This window comes from Alligator mississippiensis, chromosome 10 (assembly GCF_030867095.1).
Source record: "Alligator mississippiensis isolate rAllMis1 chromosome 10, rAllMis1, whole genome shotgun sequence".
Lineage (NCBI taxonomy): Eukaryota > Metazoa > Chordata > Crocodylia > Alligatoridae > Alligator > Alligator mississippiensis.
The window spans coordinates 439,009-460,418 of NC_081833.1; the positions used below are offsets into that span (position 1 = coordinate 439,009).

The following is a 21,410-nucleotide window of genomic DNA, read 5'->3' on the forward strand; positions in this document are numbered from 1 at the left end:
CCGGCCCCGCCCCGCCCCGCCGCGCCGCGCACGCGCACTGGCCCGACCCGGTCGCGCCGCTCGCAGGTGGGTTCCGTTGCACACCGCCCCCCTCCCCCCGGGCAAGGGGCGGGGCCGGGGCCGGGGTCGGGGCCGGGGCCGGCCTCGCTCCTGCTCCCCGCCGTCACCCGTCCGCGCGGCGCAGCGGCGCCCTCCCTGCGGCCCGGCCCGATGTGCGGGCGGCGCTGCAGCGCGTGGGGGCGGGGCGGGGCGGGGCGGGGCGGGGCGGGGGGAGCGGCTGCCGGCCGTGGCCCGAGGAGGCGCCGAGCCGGGCGGGGCGGGGCGGGGCGGCCGCTGCCCGCTGCCCGCGCGTCACTTCCCGGCGGGTGTTTTGCAGCGGAGATGTCGCGGGCGGCGGGCGGCGAGTCGCAGCCGTCGCAGGGCGGGACGGGCTCGTCGTCCGGCAGCTCGCAGGGCAGCAGCCAGTCGTCCTCCAGCTCGGGCACGCTCAGCTCCCTGGACACGGTGCCCACGCAGGAGCTGCCCCCCATCCCCGAGGACCAGGAGCCGGAGGAGCCGGCCCCGCGGCCGTGGGGGCGCCTCTGGGCCATTGGCGGGGGCTTCATCAACTACGGTAGGCCCCGCGCCGCCGCTAGCTCGGGAGGCCCCTGCAGCAGGCCGCTTTGCTCGGGCTGCGATGAATGCCCCGGTTCGGTTCGGGGAGTCTCTGGGACGCTGCGGGTCCTTGGCGGGCCCTGGCTGTAGGCGTCGGTGGGACGTTCCTCCGCCCGGGTGCCGCGGGGTGGGAGATGAGGCGGGTCGGTGCGGGCCGCGGGCCGTCTCGAGCGCCTCCCGTCCGCCCGCGGCGAGCGGTGGCGCTGTTAGCGGTCGAGTCCTCGGAGAGCAGCGCCAGGACGCCGCGGTCTGGCAGGGCTCGCGGGGCGCTCCCGCTCCGGTTGTGAGCACAGGAAGCCCTGGCTTCCTTTGCCCTGGGGCTGGGAGATGCAGGTTTGGAGGCAGTTGTGAGGCTGTGGGTTACACGTGAAACGGAGTTTTCATTTGTGAGAAGCTTGTGTCTCCTTGAAGCAGGGCGCAGCGCAGTGTAAGCCAAGCTGCCCCCAGGGGAGCGGGTCCACATGCTGCTGGACTTGTAACCGCCCTGAGAGAGCAGCGATGTCAGGTTAGGCAGCTTCTGAACCGTTCTGCTTTGCTGTGCCTTTCGAGTGCTGCCCTTCGGTATCGTTTTGCTGTTCTAGGACGACGTACTGATACGTTGCGGTCTCTTCCGTTCTCCTCTTCTCTTTCTGCTTCCAGACTGTGTGAATGACGAGTGTTGGTTTGGCAGAGACAAAAGCTGTGACTACAGCTTTTCTAGGATAGGGCTGTCCGAGACAGGTTTCTACCAAAACTACAGCAAGAAGCACTTCCGAATTTTCAAGGTAAGCGCTAGAAGGACCCGTGGCCCCTCCTGCTGCCTCTAAAGAGGGAATCCAGATTAACTGGGGGGGGGGGAACAAACCCTCCCTAATCTGAGGTTTAAAAGCCTTACAGTGTGGACTCCTTTCATGGGTCACTTCGTCAAACAGGTTGTTCAAAGCAGTTTTCCCTGGTTCATGAAATGATATATCATATTTCTTTTAAATGTTCAGTACAGCCTCACAATACAAGTCATCTTTTGGTATTGTTGCCTTTCCCCCTCTCTCTAGGAAACGGGACCACAAAACTCCTGCGTTGCCTACATAGAAGATCACAGTGTGAATGGGACCTTTGTAAATAAAGAGCTTATAGGAAGAGGGAAAAGGCTGCCGCTGACCCACAATTCTGAAATTGCACTGTCTGTACAGAGTAACAAAGGTAAAATAGAGCACAGCGCAACCAGAGGCGCGACATGTTGATCCGGGAAGTCCTTCTGTTCTTATGTCCAGTGATTTTTATTAATGGATTGTAAGAACTGGAATTTGTCATGCTGAATAGTTTGGTGAGGCAGTTTACTGGTTACTGAAGAACATAGTAAAAGAAGTTATCTTTCAACGATGTGATCATTTTGCAGATCCATGGCTGATATCAGTCTTGGTGTCAGTTAAGCTTGTACATGTTTTTCTTTTAACCCAAAGCATTTTCTTAGTTATATTGTTGAACAGTAACATTTAGGAAGAGCAGTTTGTTTATTTTAACAAAGTTTTTGAAGTTAGTAACAGGAAAATGATCTCCACTCATCTTCCTAGTGTTTGTATTTTCTGATCTTATGGTGGATGATCAGTCGGGGTATCCCAGAGAATTCAGAGAGAAATATATCATGTCAAAAACTTTGGGAAGGTAAGCATCATACTTTCTGAAATATTTAGCATTTCTTTTCCTTTGATTCTGACTGGATTCTGCTGGAACTGTCACTAATGTTAATTGCTAGCTGCTCTTGTTTTAGTATCATTTCAGTAACACAAGTATGAATGGAGTTTTGCAGGTTAATAAAAGACAAAGAGCCCAATTTTCAGCATATCGCTGTCTCCTTTTCTCTGCCAGGGGTACACCACAGTTTACTCTCTTATGAACTAAAATGCTTTAATCTATCTGAAGTCATACGGGCTCACAGGTCATAGTTTAATGACCTGTGAGATAAAGTTGGTTGTCTCAGGCCCAAAACTCTATGATGCTACGAGAGATTCTTTTCTGGTGGTTTTGTGGCACATAGCGAAAGTCTTCCTTGACTGTTCAGCTGAGAATTATCTTGCTGGAGGGGAGCTCTCAGCTAGCATAAGTAAGGAAATCTGCATCCTCCTTTTGCAAATTGCCCCCCCTCCCAGGGCAAAGGGAGTGCACCTGTGTTATCTACGCTGCTTGTGAGCCTAGTGGAGACCACAAGGCATTAGTATAGTTCCCTAGTTGTCCTTTACATCAAGGATGAGAACCAGGAGCAGGTGGAAAAGGTATTAATTTATATGGTACTTGCTGGTAGCTAGCACACGTTCTTATACGGGTGGGGGTCAAGCTAAATTATAATAGTTCTTCCTTGCTTTTTAATCTGCTAACAAATAATACATTGTGAGAACAGGGGAGGTGTTCCATAATGAGCTCAGCTCAAGAGAAGGGGTATCTCTCTGTGCGGGAATAGCGTCTCCATCTAGGTCTGCTTCACAGTGCTTGCATTAAGATGAAGATTGGCATAATCTGAAAGTGGAGCGAAGCTGTGAAATGAACAGTAGCAGTAAAACAAGGTGGTTACTCAGATGATTGTTCTGGCTTTTTAAAAAGCTCTTTCTTTTACATGCAAATGCTTATACTGGGTTGTCAAAAGGAGGAGGTTAGGATCTCAGAGCCTTGTTGCAGAAGCGTATTTTGAGGCGACTGTTAGAAAATCTTTAGGATTAATGCTGTATAAATTAATTGTTTAACTTCAAAGGATTGTTTTACTCCTTAACGCAAAGTCTCATTTTCAGTTACTTGGCTTAAAAATTATTAGTCTTTAAAATGGGGGGGTGGGGTGGGGGGAAGAATTGGGTGGGTGGTAAGGAGGGTGTTTTGTTTTGAATATCCAGGGCTGAAGGAGGAGGAATAATTCTTCTTTTAATAGTTGGGTGATAGCACTGGCAATAAATCTGAAATGAAATAGACTCGTTCAAATATTTGTTTCCCAGGCAATATGGCTTTTGTCTTCTTACAGCTACAGCCTCTTAGAATAAGGGGTCCTTAGGTTGCTGGGATTGTAGCTGCCCTTTTGCTCAGTTTCAGCTCTGAATGATGAAAACTGTAAATGTGGGATGCCTGATTTTCTGGCTTAGGCCTGTTCTTTCCTTACGCCATTTAAGTGTGGGATTTGGCTCTGTTTTTCTCATTGGCTTGGGTATAGAACATACTTTTAATGGTGAAACCCCAGACTATGGTTTATGACTAGGTATGAGCAGTCTTAGAAGAGAAAGATCTAAAGAATTTGCTGGCCGCTGTTACTTTGTATATTAATTGGGGGGAGGTCAAAATACAACCTTGCCCAATTTTCAAGAAAGAAGGATTTACCTTTTTATATTTAAAATGTTTTTAAAATGGAAAAAGATGTGTCTTCTGTAAAGACTTTGGAAGAAAAAAGTACAGTGAAAACACAAATGTGAGTGGCCTACCTGAATTACCAGCTATATGATTGTTGCTATGTAAATATGTATTTATGGCCATATGTGTTGCTCAGATTTGAACAGCCCTGTAGCGCAGAACCCAGACGTTGCGCTACCTTTCTGCCATTACACACGTGGCCCATCCTGTCCACTGAAGCGTGTGTTGAATCAAAACTTAGTGGCTGTTAAGTCAAAACTTTTAATGTACATTTTAAATGTGTTTTTGGTTTTGGTTATGTTAGCCATTGTAGGGCTGACATGCCACCAGTGCTTGTCCTCGGTATTCTCTTAATAGTTCACGGTTTGGAGTTTTGCTGCTCTTTTGATTCCTGTATTGAAATGTTGGTGACTGCCCTAATAACCCTTGTTATAAAGCTTCTGTTGCCAGGATGTGCGACTGTTGAACACATACTTGAGAGCGCTGTGAGAGCCTGGTGTCTTCCAGAGGCTGGGAGACGATAGTATTCTAATCAGACAGCAAATGCCCTTCAGTCATTTACCAGTTTGTATTTTTTATGTGCATTTTGAAAAATGTTTGCAAGCATTAACATCATTATGTTTTTACATTAGTGGTGCCTGTGGTGAAGTCAAACTGGCGTTTGAAAAGGCCACGTGTAACAAAGTTGCTGTAAAGATAATCAATAAACGGAGATTTATGACAGCTGCTGTGAGAGAGGCAGTAAGTGCATTGTTTCAAAAGTTTTCTGCAATATTGTGGAAATGATAAATGTTGATGGTTTAAGCTTTGCAGGATTCTCATGCAGTAAAGTGAATATTTGTGCATCATTTAATATGATAAAGTACCAATCCCTTTCTTTGCTAATTCTCTGGGATAGATGATTCTTTCACTTCCTCTTGGGACAGGCAGGAAGCTGTTTTAGAAACAAGACTGAAAAGTGTTGGGAGAAAAACTAAGTCTTACTTAGAAATTACAAGGTACTCCAGTTAAGTTAAACATAAATAGTAACAAAAACCTGCCTAAACATAAGCCACAGGAATAAGCACCCAGTCCTATCTGTTAGCCTCACATCTGTTTGGGAAATCGTTGTGTAAGCTGGAGAAGGAGGCTATGTGTAGAAATTGTACGTCTGGCGGGGAACTGGCTAATGAGTTGCTACAGGTTACGGTGAAAGCAGAGCTCAGAGGCTGGAGAGAGGCTGCTTATGGAACTTGTGGATGAGACCAATCTCAGTGTTCTCATTTAATGGAACTGGCACAAAAAGTAGGTGCATGTGATGCAATTTGTTGAGGACACAAAGTAGGAAGCATTGCCAATACCGTGGATAGGGGATGGAGCTTCATACAGCAACCCAAGGATGGCATTGTGGACGGGAGAAATAGAAATGAGATGAAATTGAACGGCATGAAGTATAAGGACATTCACTTAGGTGCTGATACCAAGCATGGTTCCTGCAAAGTTGGGGTCTCATCAGTTGGAAATGAGAGGAAGAAGACCTGGATGTCTTAGTTGACGCGGAGAATAGTATGAGCCATCAATGTGAGGTGGCTGTGAACTGGGTAAATTGAGTTCTAGGATGTACCAGGAGACTTGTTTTCAGTAAAAGTAATGAAATGTATTAATACCATTTTATAAAGCACGGGTCAGACGTTGTCTGGAATGCTGTGTAGAATTTGGTAACCCCTGTTCAGAAAGATTAATTCAGACTGCAGAAGATGCAGAGAAGAACGATCGGGATAATCGAGAGAAATCGAAACTTGTCTTATGGGAGGGGATTTCTAAGAGCCTGGCGTGTTTGGCCTGGCAAAACAACGGCTAACAGGTGATTCTTGTTTGTTTAAATATGTCAGGGGAGCACAGACGGGGGGAAGATAAATTATTTGAGCTAAAGGACAATACTAGCACAGGAACCAATGGGTGTAAATTGGCCCTGACTAAATTTTGGCCAGAAACTTAGGTACATTTTTTCAAGAGGAGTAATTGAAACCTGCAAGCGAACTAGTGTAATAGTGGACTGTGATCATCTTATGAATGGGATTACATGATGCGTTCGCCTACAGTAGTAGGGGTGAGATATGACGCATCCCGGAAGGTCTTTCCATATCCCACGTTCTGGAAAGAGCACCACTCTTATTCCATCTGACATTTGAATTTTTTTTTTATAGGATCCAGTGTTCAATGTGAATACAGAAATAGAGATTTTGAAGAAAATAAATCACGTGAGTATACTCTTAAAAACATTACTTTTCTTTTTATGTGCATTCTGCTTTTCTTGATCGCTGGTTGTAACTCATGGCCCAAATGGAACCATTTAATTTGACATTGCCTCTCTTCCTGTGTACGTGCCAAATGTTTAATTGACCCTTTTCAAGTCTGTTGTAGGTAAGGTTATCTGAAACAATTTCTGTTATATCAAACACTTCCCTTCCACGGTCTCTCTGGGAACCGCAGCTCCAGACAATAAGATCTTTCTTGACACATTCTTCTCTGAATATTTTGGATGCCCTCACTTGTTGGCTAGCTTTAGCTTTGACACATTCTCCACTATTGATGATTGGACCTATTCAATCAGAACAGCCAGTCTAGGGATTCTTGTTCAGCAGCATTATCTGAAAGTTTCTGGTGATTAAGGAAACTGGAACCTTTCAGAGTCTACTAGAGACATCAGGAATTTAAAATCAGACTAATGTAGTTACAAAACTACATACATAGACTTCCCAACCCCACTTCTTGATTGCCTTTGGCAGAGTTGGGTGATATGAAATGTTTTTGGGGTTTTTTTTGTTTGTTTTTTAACTTTTCTTCCCTTTTGCTATATAAAAACACAAATGGAGGAGTCATTTACAGGGAATTAGTGTAACTGATTGTGCTTAGAGTATATTGGCTGAACTGCATGAGAGCTCAGAATTAGTGTAAATTTAATGGGCCTTCTGATTGGGATTGAAGTGCATTGAAAAATGTGCTTTGGTGCAACTTCCATAGCACCTGTCCGCATTGAGCAGGCAGTCTTTGGTGTTACATTCTCTAATGCATTAAAGCTGAAATCACTTGGAAATATTTTTTTTAAAAGAGGTGGAGTGTCCTTACAAATACATTGCATCACACTCTTCTGAAATGACTTGCTCATGGCGTATTAGAGATTTAGAGATCAGGAGGCAATGTTTTACAGTTAGAGTGGCCAGAATCTGGAACCAGCTTCCTAGGGAAGTGGTCCTCGCCCCTACCTTGGGCAAATTCAAAAAGAGGTTAAATGATCACCTGTCTGGGGTCTTGTGAACCCAGCATTCATTCCTGCCTGTGGCAGGGGGTCAGGCTAGATGATCTGATCAGGTCCCTCCTGACCCTAGCTACTATGAAACTATTACTGTAATACTGGTTTGTATGAAATCATAGTTTTGTTGGTTTTCTCTCTTTTTTTTTTTTTTTTTTATTAGCCCTGCTTAATCAAGATTAAAAACTTCTTTGAAGCAGAAGACTATTACATTATTTTGGAATTGTAAGTAGACTCTTTGCATTTAGTTTGTTCCGGGGAAAATACTATGCAGCTCTTTAAAGTTCAAGATCAGTTTCTTGACCTAGATTTGGAACTGGATGGGGAGCCAGAGATCATAGGAAATTAGGCCTGGAAGGGACCTCACAAAGCCATTTAGTCCAGCTGCTTGCTCAAGGTAAGATTATCCCTGACTAAATCATCCAGGCCAAGTCTCTGTCTAGCCTGCTCTTGAAAATTTCCAGCAATGGAGATTCCACAACTTTTTAGGTAGCCTGAGCCAATGCTTGACCACTTTCATAGTGAGAGAGTTCCTCCTAATCATTAACCTAAACTTCCTCTGCTGCAGCTTGAGTCCATTGCTCATAGTCCTGTGTCCTACAGCCAGAGAGAGTAATCTATGTCCATCCTTTTTGTAATCGCCCCTCAGGTAATTGAAGACTGCTATCAAATCCCTTCTCAATCTTCTCTTCTTCAGACTAAACCCTAGTTCTTTCAGCCTTTCTCATAAGTCATGCTTCCCAGGCCTCTAATCATTTTTGTCACTGCTGGACTCTATCCACTCCATATCCTTTTTGGAGTATAGGGTCACAATCTGTACACAATATTCCAATTGAGGCCTCACCAGTGCTGAGCAGGGTGGAAAATTGCTTCCCTTGATTTGCAAATGACACTTCAGTTGATACAGCCCAGTATACCACTGGCTTTTTTTTGCAACAGGAGCACACTGTGGGGCTATATTCAGCTTAATAAACTTATATAGCTTATTCAGCTACTGTGTCCCACTGGTCCTTCTCTGCAGTACTGCAGCCTAGCCAGTTGTTCCCCAGTTTGTATTTGTATGTACAATTCTTCTGTACCAAGAGCAGGACTTTGCATTTGTCTTTGTTGAATTTGATCTGGTTGATTGCGGTACATTTTTCCAGGTTCTCCAGGTCATTTAAGATCCTGGCTCTATCCTCCAGACTATCTTCAACTCCACCCAACTTTGTGTCATCTGCAAATGTGCTAAGTGTGCACTCAGTTCCATTATCCAAATCATTAAACAGTACTGGACCCAGGACAGACCCCTGGGTTTCCCACTTGATTTCTTCTCACAACTAGACATTGAGCCATTGATGACTAACTCGTTGAGCATAATGATCCAACCAGTTATGTATCTACCTAACAGTACTTCTGTCTAGTCTGTATTTCCTTAGCTTGTTAATGAGAGTGTTGTGGGAGACAGTGTCAAAAGCCTTACTAAAAGTCATGAGATGAACTAGTGGCCAGCCAGCTTGCATCTTTGTGACCTTTACTGTCAGTCCCAGGTAGGGCAGTGTGAAGGTGATGAGTGTGGATGCTGTGGCTGCAGGGCTGTCCGAAAAGAAGGGAGAGTCTCTTGGCTAGGCAGAAAGGATAGACATTATTTCTGTGGAGAGTGGGCAAGTAGAATGATGCATCTTACAAGACTTCCAAGGCTCTGTGCCGGCCAGATGCTACTGATAGAAATTGAGATCGCCCCAAATAAGTTGTTTGCCTTCCTGCTAACACACCTTGTGCTTTCTTGGATTTTATTTGAAACCACCCAGGCACGGTTTCTTTTTTTCTAGTTGTATATCATAATTCATATTCATATAACAAAGATACAGTGCATGCATTTTAGAAACCAAGCTTGATATACTAGTCATTTGGCTGTTTTTTTTAATTAAGTGGCCCAGTCTTAAGCTTGCCCAGTGAGGCAAACCAATGCTGAAACTGGTGCTTAGACAGTTCTAATGTAAATCTGTTCCAGGATGGAAGGAGGAGAATTATATGACAGAGTGTCAAGACCAATCAAGATGAAAGAAGCTACCTGCAAGCTGTATTTTTATCAGATGCTGTTGGCTGTAAAGGTAGATAGTCCTGAATTCCACCAAGGAGAATATGGTTGCCGCATTTCCAACTGTACAATCAGTTAAGCTTCCTTCAATAAATGCTTGCTCATATTTGTGTGGCAGTAAGTGAATGCTTCTCTGTATCCATAAAATAGATGTAGGCTGCTGTCCCTTGGATGTTGTAGGCCTCTGTAGAATATAGGGGAGAAGACTGCTCTATCCCAGGTTTCTTGAAACCAGTCCGTGGCTTCTTAATTGCCAGTGTGAGGTGCAGTCAGCTGCTGTACTTCACAGGCTACCTTTGCAGACTCAATCAGGGCAATGCATGTAAAGGAAGGGGTCTTGCATCCCCCGCCCCCCAAAATAGCCACTGTTAACATAGGAGGGAGAGAGAGAACCAAAATTATTTTGCCTTGTCACAGAGAATTTATTTTGCTAATGCAGGAAAATATGTATAGCATTTGCATGAACTGCAGGAATGGAATATCATGTTGGTTCCATTCATTCTACCTTTGGCAAGATTTCCAGTTGCTGCATAACAGCTCTTTTTAATATTTTAAACACCTTTGTGAGCCCTGTAGTTTTAATGCATGCAGAGTTTTCCAATGCATTGTTATTGTCATTGAGAAGTCTGGAAGTTCACATTTTAATACATGCGGTATTCTGTTTTTTCTCTTCTTTTTTTGGTGTGTGCATTTATGTATGTGTGTGCAGTACCTTCATGACAATGGTATTATACACCGGGATCTCAAACCAGAGAATGTGTTACTTTCATCTTCTGAAGAAAATTGTCTTATAAAGGTAAGGGAGAAATTTCTATTTGTTTCATTTCTTGCTTTTATTTTGTTGTTCTTTCATTAAAAATTTTGGAACGTTTTCCAGCAGTAGTTCGTTAATATAGTTAAATTCTAACATGCATGCAGTTAATATGGGATTAAGTTTGCTGATACTTATTTTTATGTAATGTTGATGCTAAAAATTCAAGCAAGTGAGTGTAAGGTTCTTACACACATTAGAGATTTGTTTCCTCGTATATATTTTAATAAGTTAATTCACATAAGAATGAATAAAACATTTCACGTTGTTGTTTGTTTATTTAGACTTGCATCCTGTCCTACCCAGAAAGTCTCAGAACAGCTTGCAGTAGCAGACAAAACAATTAACATGATAAGAAACATCAACAGACTCCCCATTTGACACACTAAAACTTTAAATGTCACTGCATGTGCCTGCCTGTTACCCAGAGCACCAACTCCCCAGGCCATCCCAACCATGCCTCCCAGCCTCCATTCAGGTCTCAGTATACAAACCCTTTCTCCACCCACTCCCACTCCCCTGCCTCATACCCAGGGGAGACCCCGCTCACCTTCCCAACATCCTTGCCAAGCCCATACCTGCCCTCCTACAAGGGTCTGCAGCTATCCCCTAAAATGCATAGATCCCTGCCTGCCCTCAATAAGTACAACATAACATTCAAAAAACTATAACAAGGTAACAACTGAAAGATGATCCGTCCCTGCTGAAAGGCAAATAAGTCATCAATGTTGTCTTAACTGCAGAAATGTTATCTGTGACTATGGTTATCTGGGCTGCTTGGTAAGAGGCTCTGGTTTGACAGAGAGGCACAACAGTACATGTAGGGAATGGATAGTCTTTACCCAAGTAGCCTTCCCTAGGAAGCATAGGGTGACAATGTTACTGCTTGAGCTATTCCAGAGTCTGCAAATAAAAAAAAAATCGGTCTGACATTCAAACTAGTGTTAAACTTATGTCTGTCTCTGCATGCTTCCCCCCCCCCCCCCCCCCCCCCCCCCCCGATACGAATCTGTTGCCTAGCTGAGTCTTTCCACTAACATATTCTGCTGGGTGGACCTTGGCGTAGTCATGTACTAGAACAGTGTCTTGGGAATTAGAGCTGTAAGTCCTCTCCTGACACATGCTAACCTGCCTTGTGTACTCCACTGCAAGTCAGTTGTTTTTTAACACCGTGTTATCTCTGTGGGTAAGATTACAGATTTTGGACAATCCAAGATTCTTGGAGAAACCTCTCTTATGAAAACATTGTGTGGCACTCCCACGTACCTTGCCCCTGAGGTTCTAAATTCCCTTGGGACTGAAGGCTACAGCCGTGCTGTGGACTGTTGGAGTTTAGGAGTTATTCTTTTTGTATGGTAAGGAAGTTTGTGGCTGACAGTTCTGTTGAGTGGTTGGTGATGGATGTGGTGGCTGATCTTTGGCCTTCATTTAAGTACATGTGCTGTGTGTCAGCATGTCTGTCAAATTTGATCTTGGAAAGGATGCTATGAAATACATGCCATCTAACAGGCAGTCTTAGTGGCTGGGACAAAACCTGTATTATCAACTTAACTTTTTCTCTTTTGTTTAGCTTATGTGGATATCCTCCCTTCAATGAACAAAATACTAAACTGTCTCTGAAAGAGCAGATCACTCAAGGAAAATACACATTTATTCCAAAGGAATGGAAGCATGTGTCTAATACAGGTATGGTTATGTTAAAATAGCTATAAAATTATTCATTCCATGGAGGTTTCTTGTCTGCTTTCTAACTACAGTATTTCACATGAAATGTTAATGTTTTTCTAGCAAGAACCTAAGAATAAAATAATGAACCTTTCTTTATGTTTTTCATGTCTGGTTCAATGAAATGCTGTGGTCAAAGCTCTAGAACAGATGGACATTAGCTAAGAGTACTTTTCTTGATTAGCAGTGCTAAACATCACTCTGTCTTACATCACCTCTGTCTCCTCACAGTGTGTGTTAAGCAGTTTTTTTTTGCTAGGTGAACAAGAAGAAAGTAAGGGTCCTGATTAGAATATCTTGAGGGAGGAATCTGATGTAAATACAGTAGGCACCTGTGCAGGAAACTGCAGGGACCATGTATTAGCAGTGACACATTTAATAAGAGGTATTTCACAGGAAACTGGATTGAAACTACAGAGTTTCAGGCACTGAATCACAACCAGGTCTCAACCTGACCTCCATGTAGGCAGGCTCATTTGCAGCCAAATAAATGCCCTAACTGTTTGATTGCCCCAGTGCAGTTTAATGAGGCTTTTAAATGCATTTGCAATATTGCCAGTAGTCATGACAGTGAAGCCTTACTATGTCACTTCTGTCCATTACCATGGATAGTACAAGAGTGTTTCACTACCCAGTGGACTATAGTGTGTATACCCAAGAACAGTCTTATGAAGCATGCCATTCATTCACCATTAAAAGGCAGAAAGCATTTATGTGTTGCTTTAGAGGAATGTTGCTGCTATCCTATATCTGATGTGATGCGTTTAGAACTGTTGCTGTGCAGAAGTACAAATCATTGCGATGAGCACTGTATATAATTTATTTTAAAGTTATGGATTTGTTAGCTATGTGCCAGTCAGCTTATTTCATTATTTTAGCTTTGGACCTCGTGAAGAAGCTGTTGGTTGTGGACCCAAATAAACGACTTACAACAGAAGAAGCCTTAGGGCATCCCTGGCTTCAGGTAGGAGTTGAGACATGTAGTTAGTACAGCCCATCAGTAACATTCTGGGATGGGGAAGCCTACTGATAATTGTAACATGAACGATGAATGGTGTGAATGCTTCTGCACCAGATCTTTGTTTTGAATGGAGTATAGTGTGGAAGTGGTCCAGTGCTGCATGGCTATGTCACTTCACTAGCATAAGACCAGCTATCCTATGGGGGGCGGGGGGCGGCGGCGGCGGCAACAACATTTCTGCACCATGTTCTTCAGGTTTCACTTGAAATGCTGTACCTTTGTAGCTATGTCAGTCCTTTGAAAAGGAATGATGGGTTACTGATTCTCATTTTAAATCCCAGTTTTGTGCAGGTTATGTTATGGTAAGTAGTGCTAGATGGGTTTTAAGAATCGTGATGCTTTTGTCTCATGGGAAAGGAGGCATTAAGAGATGCAAGGCAAGTGAGTAACATGAAGACAGGGTGAGGTTTTGAGGTGTTTTAACCTGTAACCAAATACGCTTGTGAAAATTCTGGTTCTGCTTCCCCTCTGGAGAAGGCTGTCCTTGTCACAATGCAGTTTGAGAGGCTGGCTGACACACAGGTCAGAAAGAGTTTCAGAGAATATCAGAGCTGGAAAATCTAGGTGTCAGCCATCAAACTCAATTCAGGGTCAGGATTCAAACCCTATTCAATTCCCCCTGGTTACTATCTTATGTCATTTGTTTGCTGATGATGTACCACATGTTGCCCTGATGGTCAGAGTCCTAGATGTTCAGTTTTTGATGTCGGAGACTTGAGTATCACCATCAGAGGAGCCATCTGGGCTCCTGTGCCTGTGAGCAGCGAGGAGCTGCATGCCCCTGCACTCTCTCACTGTGTCTTTAAAAATGAGAAGATACAGACATGTGCCCTGGAGATAAAGCCCGTGACCCTCCAAAGTAAAGAATGTCTTTTTACCTAGGAGGAACTTTCCACTATGAATCGTTTCATCCTTCCACCCAAATGATCGTTTCTTGGAGCTAAGTATTTTTAACTACTAAGTTCTCTAAATTAGTGGTGAAATAACTTCACCTGATGTTTAATTGAAAATTAAACCTATGACACTTGTAAATCAGATGGCTTGTTCATACCCTAGTCCTAGGAGAGCGCTACTCAGTTCAAGTTTTGCAGGGTCCACTGCTGTGAGTTCCCTGACTCTACTACTGATTCCAGCAACTTTATTAACAAATGGATCCTTAGCCGAGAGCGTTTCAATGGAGCACCTGGCTGTGGCTACAAACCATTATTTGTGTCCCTTAAATCTTCACTGTGCCTCCTTGAGTGAGTCGAGACTTGTCTGTCTGTGCACCTAAGAAAACAGTGTAGGGTTTTAGGCCTGGAAGAAGAAATGTTTATCTTGACTTGTGAATTCAAAGTCTGCCTTAAACATGTCATGGAACATTGGAACAGGAAGATGGGTGCTGCGTTCTGCGCTCTGTGACCAGACTCTAAAAATAGGCTTAGCTGACTTTCCCCTCGAAACCTGTGCAGCACTTCAAAATCGGGTTAACAATGAACACCGCGTGCCCCCAGCGGCTGGGGGGCATGGCTGCGCTGGGGGTGGCAGCAGCAGCGGGAGCACGGCAGCGGTAAGCACAAAGCTCCCACAGATGCCACTGGTGCTGGGCAGAAGGGATTGACCACCTGCAGACGTCACCGGCAGTGGGGTGGCAAGTGGCGACCGCCCACAGGTGCCGCTGACAGTGTTGGTGGTATGTTTTTGTAGGGAGTGCACTGCCATGCTCAGGGGGTGCACGTGTACCCATGTGCACCCCCTACACATCGCCCCTGGGGTTAACCCTGCCAGGATGGCACTGAAATACCCCAAAGACTGCTGAAAAAGCTGAGACACAGAGCCCCTTCTGATACCCTGTCTCCTGTAGGAGTAGGCAACAATGTTGGCTGTCAGAAGAACCTGAATCCTCCTCATGTCTCTCACTACTTGGCTGTGTGACCTTGTACAGATCCCTACCTCTTTAACTTTTTCATCTGTAAAAAGGGGGTAATGTGCACCCATCTGTCACTCTGATGTTTCAGAGAGTCAGTTAATTTCTCTCCAGTGTTTCCAATATATAAAGCACTTCTATAAGTGCTTACTACTATGGAATTCAGATCAAGCTGTGAGGCAGAAGGCTGGGAGCATAAACAGTCACTGCTCAAAGCTAGGCCAAAGGAAATAGCCAACCTTAAAATGGTTGTGGGCACAGTTCATTTGGCACTGCCTAGATGCCAGCGGCTGAAGGCCAGATTTCAGTTTTGGAAGACAGATGTTAGGCTGCACAAGAAGCTGAGCCAAAGTAAATCATCTGAGGAGGGCTCCTGCAGGAGGAATTGCTGGAACTGGAAGGCAGATTCTGATGTCTTAGCAGATGGAGTATGCTGAGCTAGCTGAACTTCCTCGGTGCTTATTGCCTCAGGCCCTCAAGCTGCCCCTGGGCAGGCCTGGGGAAGGAATGGATGCACTAGTCATTAGCAGCTACAGAAAATGCAGCTTCTGCCATGGCCCTTCATGGCAAAAATCCTCTGGTCTTCTAATAAACATCTTGCTGTTCAACAAATGACCTTTTCCGCACCTCTCCTTCAGGCGCTCTTGCAGCCAGGCCTGTGGCTACACTTTTAGGACCTACTGCATCTTCCCAAACACCTCTGCTTGTCTTGCTTTGCTCCAGATGTTTTCTCTTGCTGGTCTCACAGCACACCTCTGACTCTTGTGCAGCAGGTGGGAATGGAGTTGCAGAACCTGAGGACTTCTATAGCGTTAGCTGCTGCTCTGTGACTCATGTCTGATGGGTAACCACTTGGGTTGTTAAGGCGAAATTCCACTGCTGTGGCTGTTGGTGTCAAAACTGACGATTTCAAATGGTGCAATCTCATAATCTTGAATATTTTAGGGTAGGGTTACACATTTCAGCACGGCTTTTTAGCACCAACGTTCTGACACTGACTCACTGTATAATGATGGGCACCTCATTAAACCTATCTCTGTGGACCGTATTCGTAATTCACCTGATAATTCATAACCAGGTGGAGATACTATGAGGAACAGTAGTATGTAATTTCAAATTATGCATTTTGGTGAGGAAGGCAGAGAGCTGAAGTAGGCAAGCAGAGAGATGGAGCTAGTGGATTTGAAAATGCATGTTTGGGCAGGAAACCACGATGAGGACAGAACATGGGACTTAAGCAAAACCCTTTCTAATTGGAAACAGATGCATTCTGTATGGGTGAAATGAGTCCTCGAGGCAGCTGTCTTGCTTTTCCTTGACTCTGTAATAGCAGTCTTGATGTGAATAAGACCTGCGTGCTCCAGTTTGATCTCAGTCAAACCTGTTGGTTGATGCTGCAGACTTGGTTTTAGCCCTCCTGGTACCAGCCAAGTACTTGGTGAACCATAATCTGTGCAGAACAAAAAGGTGGGAGACAAGCAATGATATATTGTTCAACTTGTAGCGTATGCAACCACTGTCAGTCAGCCCAGTTGATTCATGGTTCTGGGGCAGAACCCGCTGTCCTTTACAGAGAACTGTACGTCCGTGTCTTGTGAACGGTTACTTTTTCAGTCCTTGCACACATTTTGTTGTTGGAAATTTTTGCTTTGTTGTTGTGGCCTTGTGTTCAGCTTGTGTTGTCCTGGAAATGGTGGAATAACCCTTGCCTTGAGGGTAGAGTTTTCCCCAAGATCAGCCACATGCTTGACTTCCTTTTTGGATCTATACTGTTTCTAGTGTTTGCAAAGCCAGTACTGCATGGTTTCATTGTCACCTTGTACATCTTGGTTCAGGGAATGTTGGCTCCCTTTATCAGGGTCTCTTTGTTCCTTCAGAGCCCTGAAGGCTATAGAACTCTGGTCTTTGGCTTCTTGGGTCTGGGTCTGGAACAAGCACGTCGGCCCCTTCCTCCCAATTTCCAGTGACTCAAAATGCATGGTGAACATTGTTGCCAGCCTTCTGCACATTTTCCTTTTGACCTGGCTTCACCTTCATTTGTTCATCACAGTCCTAGCCTATCTCACTCATTCTGTCGTCTTCATTGTAATAGTTCTACAGCATATCGTAGGTGAAAGAATATCAAGTAGGATTTCTTTAAGAGTTCCCCCTGTGCCTTTCCAAACTTACATGTAAAAGCTGTTGCTTAGTGTGCACATCAGTGCTGCCTGGACCTCAGGGGTGGGACCGGGAACCTGCTTGGAGGATCTTGTGACGCAGTGCTCTAGCCAGAGGACCTATGTGCCTTGATGCATCTTAATGGTATTTCCAAATATTTCACTTGCTGAAATGTTTATTATTTTTCACAGGATGAGGCTGTGAAGGATACGTTTAAACAACTACAAAAGCAAATAGGGTTCTCTCTGGATTCTTCCCAGGCATCAAAAGTGGTATGTAACATGGATTGACTTTGAATGAGACTGTTTGTAAAAGGGAGGTAGAGTTTTGAAAATTGTGAAAAAATACACTTCTGATGGCAAGGAAATCAATTACTGTATTTTGAAAATTACTGTGGGGGAACTTAAGTTCAAGCAAGTGTTAGAGAGCACTGCTGATTACCTCTGATAATCACCACACTGGTCATCCTGATAAGGATTTAGGCCTTAGCAAGGCACTTAGGCATGAGTTTAATACTCAGCATATAAGTAGTTCCACAGACTTGAATAGGACGGTTCACATGTCTGGAATTAACCATGTGCCTACATATGTTAACAGAGCAAGGCCTGAGCAACCCAGGTGCTTAATATCCTTAGAATAACTTCTGACATTAGTACAAGACTGGAAGTTGCATGCAGCATTGTTACTGGGAGATATCAAGTGGGAAAACTTAGAGCAGGGCTGACTGGGAACCTGCTTCTGAAGGGGAAAGAGGAGACAGAAGAAGGGCTATGGACAGCTGCCTGAGGCTGTCATATTCTACTGATGGACTGAGAGGGAGGCTCCTGCCAGTCATGTGCTGGAGATGGCAGTTTAAAGACCATTGCATCTTTAAGACGAGTAGCTATTTCTGTGTTCCTGCTCGTCAAGGTGCTTTAAGCTATGTGTAATGTTACTTATAGTTTCATAGTTGGTCGGGTCAGAAGGGACCTAAGCAGATCATCAAGTCATACCCCTTGCCATGGGCAGGAAAGGATGCTGGGGTCAAATGACCCTGACTAGGTGGCTGTCTAGCTTCCTTTTGAAGACCCCCAGGGTAGGAGCGGCTGGGGGCGACTGTCAGGGCGGCTAGGATCTGGAACCAACTTCCAAGGGAAGTAGTGCCTCCTGATGTCTAGCTTGAATCTACTCTGTCAATTTATGGCCGTTATTCCCTGTTACTCCCGGTAGTGCTCGGGGGAACAGGGACTCTCCCATGGCCTGCTAGTCCCCCTTGGCAAGTTTATAGGCGGCCACCAGGTCCCCTCTCCTCTTCTTGTGGAGGCTGAACAGGTTCAGGTCCCATAGCCTCTCCTCGTAGGGCCTGCCCTGCTGCCCCCAATCATGCGGGTGGCCCTCCCTCCTCTGGACCCTCTTGATGCTGGGCACATCCCTCCTGAAGTGCGGCGCCCAGAACTGGACGCAGTACTCCAACTGCGGCCTGACCAGTGTCGCATAGAGGGGCAGGATCACCTCCTTGGACCTGCTCGTGATGCATCTGTGGAAGCATGACAAGGTGCGGTTAAGCCTTTCTGGCCATGTCCCCACACTGGTGGCCCATGTTCATCTTGGAATCAATAGTGACTCCAAGATCCCTTTCTGCCTCTGCCCTGATGAGAAAGGAGTTCCCCAGCCTATAGGTCTGCTGCTGGTTCTTCCCCCCAGGTGCAGCACCTTGCACGTGTCAGTGCTGAATCCCATCCTAGTCTCATCTGCCCACCCCTGTAACCTGCCAAGATCTAGTTGTAGCCTGTCCCTCTCCTCCAGCGTGCTCACTTCTCCCCGCATCTTAGTGTCATCTGTGAACTTGAACAAGGTGCTTTTCACCCCCTTGTCCAAATCGCTGATGAAGATGTTGAACAGCGCTGGCCCGAGGACCGAGCCCTGGGGGACCCCACTGCCCACATCCCTCCAGGTCGTCCACCACCACTCTCTGGGTGCAGCCCTCCAGCCAATTTGTGACCCATCTGACTGTTATCACTCTGTTTAAGTCAGAGAGACATGACTTGTTGCAGTTTCTTGATTACATTTCCTTTGCATCATCCCACAAGATGCTCATCTGATTGGTGTCAGTAAGGGAGAAACCAACACTTGGGGGGCTTTGGAACCAGGACAAATAAGACTTTAAACGAATGTGATTCTTCCAAATGAAAAGCAGATGATCAAGAAAGGGAGAACTAGTTTTGCCCAATATGGGGAACTGTGGGCAGAATGATAAACTCTTCTAAGGATTGTTGAACTGGCAATGAAGGGGTGCAGGCTACGTTATGGTTGCAGTAAATAGATTCCCCACAAAATCTCAAGTTTTTCCAGCGGGCACGGCACTTGGCCTCTGCCTTAATTCTGAATGCATGCAAAAACTAATGGTTAGGTATTTGTAATTGATTTGTATAATCGTTCTTTTTTTCAGCCAACTACAATGAGAAAACGTCTCCACGACAAGGAAGAGGAGCCCGGATCTCCTAAGCGTGCTTTTCCTTCCACGTCATTTAAAAAACCAATGTGAAAAGAAAGGAAAGAAAGAGACTTTCTTTAATTGCTGCTTTCTCCTTTGAATAGATTTTTATAAAAAGTATTTTTCTTAATAATGAAATAATGGTTTTGAACTAATCATTGGTAAATAAAAATAACTTTGTAAAAATGGGATGACCTTTCCATACCGGGGAAACACAGGCAAAGTATCACCAGCTCGCAAACCTCTTTCTTGAGCAAAGGTGGTGAGGTCAACTCCAGCACCATTGGCCCTCACCTGTAGACGGGATCTCTTTTGTTCAGGTTTCCTGCCCTTGGCACGGCACGGCACGGCACGGCACGGCAGTGGAGTTTGCAGCTTCAGGAGATGATCTCAGTCAAGTCAGTGCTGAGGCCACTAGGCGATCTCAGTGCTCAGAGGTAAAACGGACACGCTAATGTTGCTGAACTTTGACCATTGATACTGTTTTCTAACGAGGTGCTGCCCCTCCACCTGCAAGAACTTACTGTAAGGATTTTCTCTTAACTGACTCAGTCCTTCAGAGGATCCCGGAGCATTTGGTGGGCAGCTGCTCTTCTTCCCCCGCAAGATGCTCTTTGAAATGAGCTACAGCGATCAGTCTGGTGGCTTTTCATTCAGTCCTCCAGTGGACACTAAGATAAAATACCACGATTAGATGGTAAATTGAGGGGTGGCATGGTCTTTGGTTCTGAAAACTATCCTGTATGCATTCAGATTTTGCAGAAACAAACAGGTTTGTGGTTGCCATACATTCGTAGTTGCTAGCTCTCTCCTGTTTGATTAGTGCAAATATTACAATTTGAAAGAACATGAGTAAGGGGGATGTGATAACAGCATATAAAATAATAAGTGACATGGAGAAGGTAGTTATTAAGACATGAAGACATTCCTAGTCTTGTAACAAAGAATGAAATGAAGCTAGCAAATTCAAGACTAATTGAAGGGAATACTTTTTCACTTGCCACGCAGTTGGGGTGTGGAGCTTATTACCAGATGTGTGGGGACCCAGAAAGTAGTAAGGTTCAGAGCGGGGTTGGGTGTTTTGGTAGAGTCCAGAGTGAGAGCAGTTCCTGCAGGCAGCGCGGGCAGGAACGGCAGTCTCATGAACGGGAATTTAACGTACAGCGTGTCGGGGAGTCCGACCAGCTGCTCGTGGGGCAGGGCGGCCCATGTCTGCCGCGTGGCGCAGCAGTGCCAGAAATGCTGGTCTGGCTCTGTCTAGCGAAGTACCTGCCTCCTCTTTCCTCGATACGGGCTTAGTCGGCAACGGATGGGTTTGACCCAGCGATGGTAACCTGGCGCTTCAGCCGGGCAGCTGCCGCCCCCTTGCCGAGCCGAGCCGAGCAGGAGTACGCCGCGCTGTGCCAGGCCCTGCTGGCACCTAGCTCCGTCGGCCCGGCGCGCTCCGGGTTCGAGTCCAGCGCTTTACTTAAGGCCCGGCTGGCCAGTTTCCCGGCCTCCTTTTCTGCAACTTACCCTGCGGCTCCCGCGTCTCGGCCGGGCTGGGCTGGGCTGGGCTGCAGCCGCCCCTGTCCCGCCGCGCCGCGCCGCGCCGCCGGCCCCGGCCGAGGGAAGCGGCGTACAAGGACGCTCGTACCTGCGGGCGGGAGCGGGGCGAGGTGTGCGGTGTGCCGCAGCCTGCGCCCCCGGCCCGGCCCGGCACAGCGCGGCGGCACGAGGCGCTGCCCGAGCCGAGCCCCGCCGGTGTCTGCGCTGCCACGGGCTGGGCCTGTCCGCCCGCCCCCGCCTGGCTCCCGGCTGTTGGTGGCCGCGCTCGCCGCCCTCTCTTGTGCCCGTGCCGTGGTCTCCCGCCCGCGGTGCCCGCGCTCCCCGGAGCGCGGACCTGCCTCTGCCGGGCCGGGCCGGGCCGGGGGCGGGGCGGGGCGGGC

General features: G+C 46.1%; 1 protein-coding gene and 1 long non-coding RNA gene across 5 annotated transcripts; one reads left to right on the top strand and one right to left on the bottom strand.

The window, feature by feature from the left end:
- The first annotated feature begins 16 nt into the window (after positions 1 to 16).
- CHEK2 (checkpoint kinase 2) lies at positions 17 to 19,623 on the top strand. 2 transcript variants are annotated; one of them, XM_059713315.1, is made up of 15 exons: positions 17 to 66; positions 377 to 613; positions 1,294 to 1,418; positions 1,686 to 1,833; positions 2,205 to 2,295; positions 4,650 to 4,758; positions 6,204 to 6,257; positions 7,473 to 7,534; positions 9,303 to 9,402; positions 10,099 to 10,185; positions 11,392 to 11,555; positions 11,771 to 11,886; positions 12,804 to 12,889; positions 17,201 to 17,281; positions 19,438 to 19,623. In XM_059713315.1, the coding sequence occupies exons 2-15, from the start codon at positions 382 to 384 to the stop codon at positions 19,531 to 19,533; spliced, it is 1,551 nt and encodes a 516-aa protein (XP_059569298.1). In that variant the 5' UTR covers positions 17 to 66; positions 377 to 381; the 3' UTR covers positions 19,534 to 19,623. The 2 variants fall into 2 exon arrangements, with proteins under 2 accessions (XP_059569298.1, XP_059569299.1); XM_059713316.1 differs by lacking the exons at positions 17 to 66; positions 377 to 613 and adding an exon at positions 658 to 1,159.
- On the bottom strand, positions 19,542 to 21,398 carry LOC109283480 (uncharacterized). Of its 3 annotated transcripts, none has more exons than XR_002090644.2 (2): positions 21,119 to 21,398; positions 19,542 to 20,153 (listed from the first exon to the last, which is right to left on the bottom strand). It is a non-coding gene; the product is annotated as an uncharacterized LOC109283480 (long non-coding RNA). The 3 variants fall into 3 exon arrangements; XR_002090646.2 differs by lacking the exon at positions 21,119 to 21,398 and adding an exon at positions 20,998 to 21,109; XR_002090645.2 differs by lacking the exon at positions 21,119 to 21,398 and adding an exon at positions 20,752 to 20,991.
- Between the last annotated feature and the right edge of the window lie 12 nt (positions 21,399 to 21,410).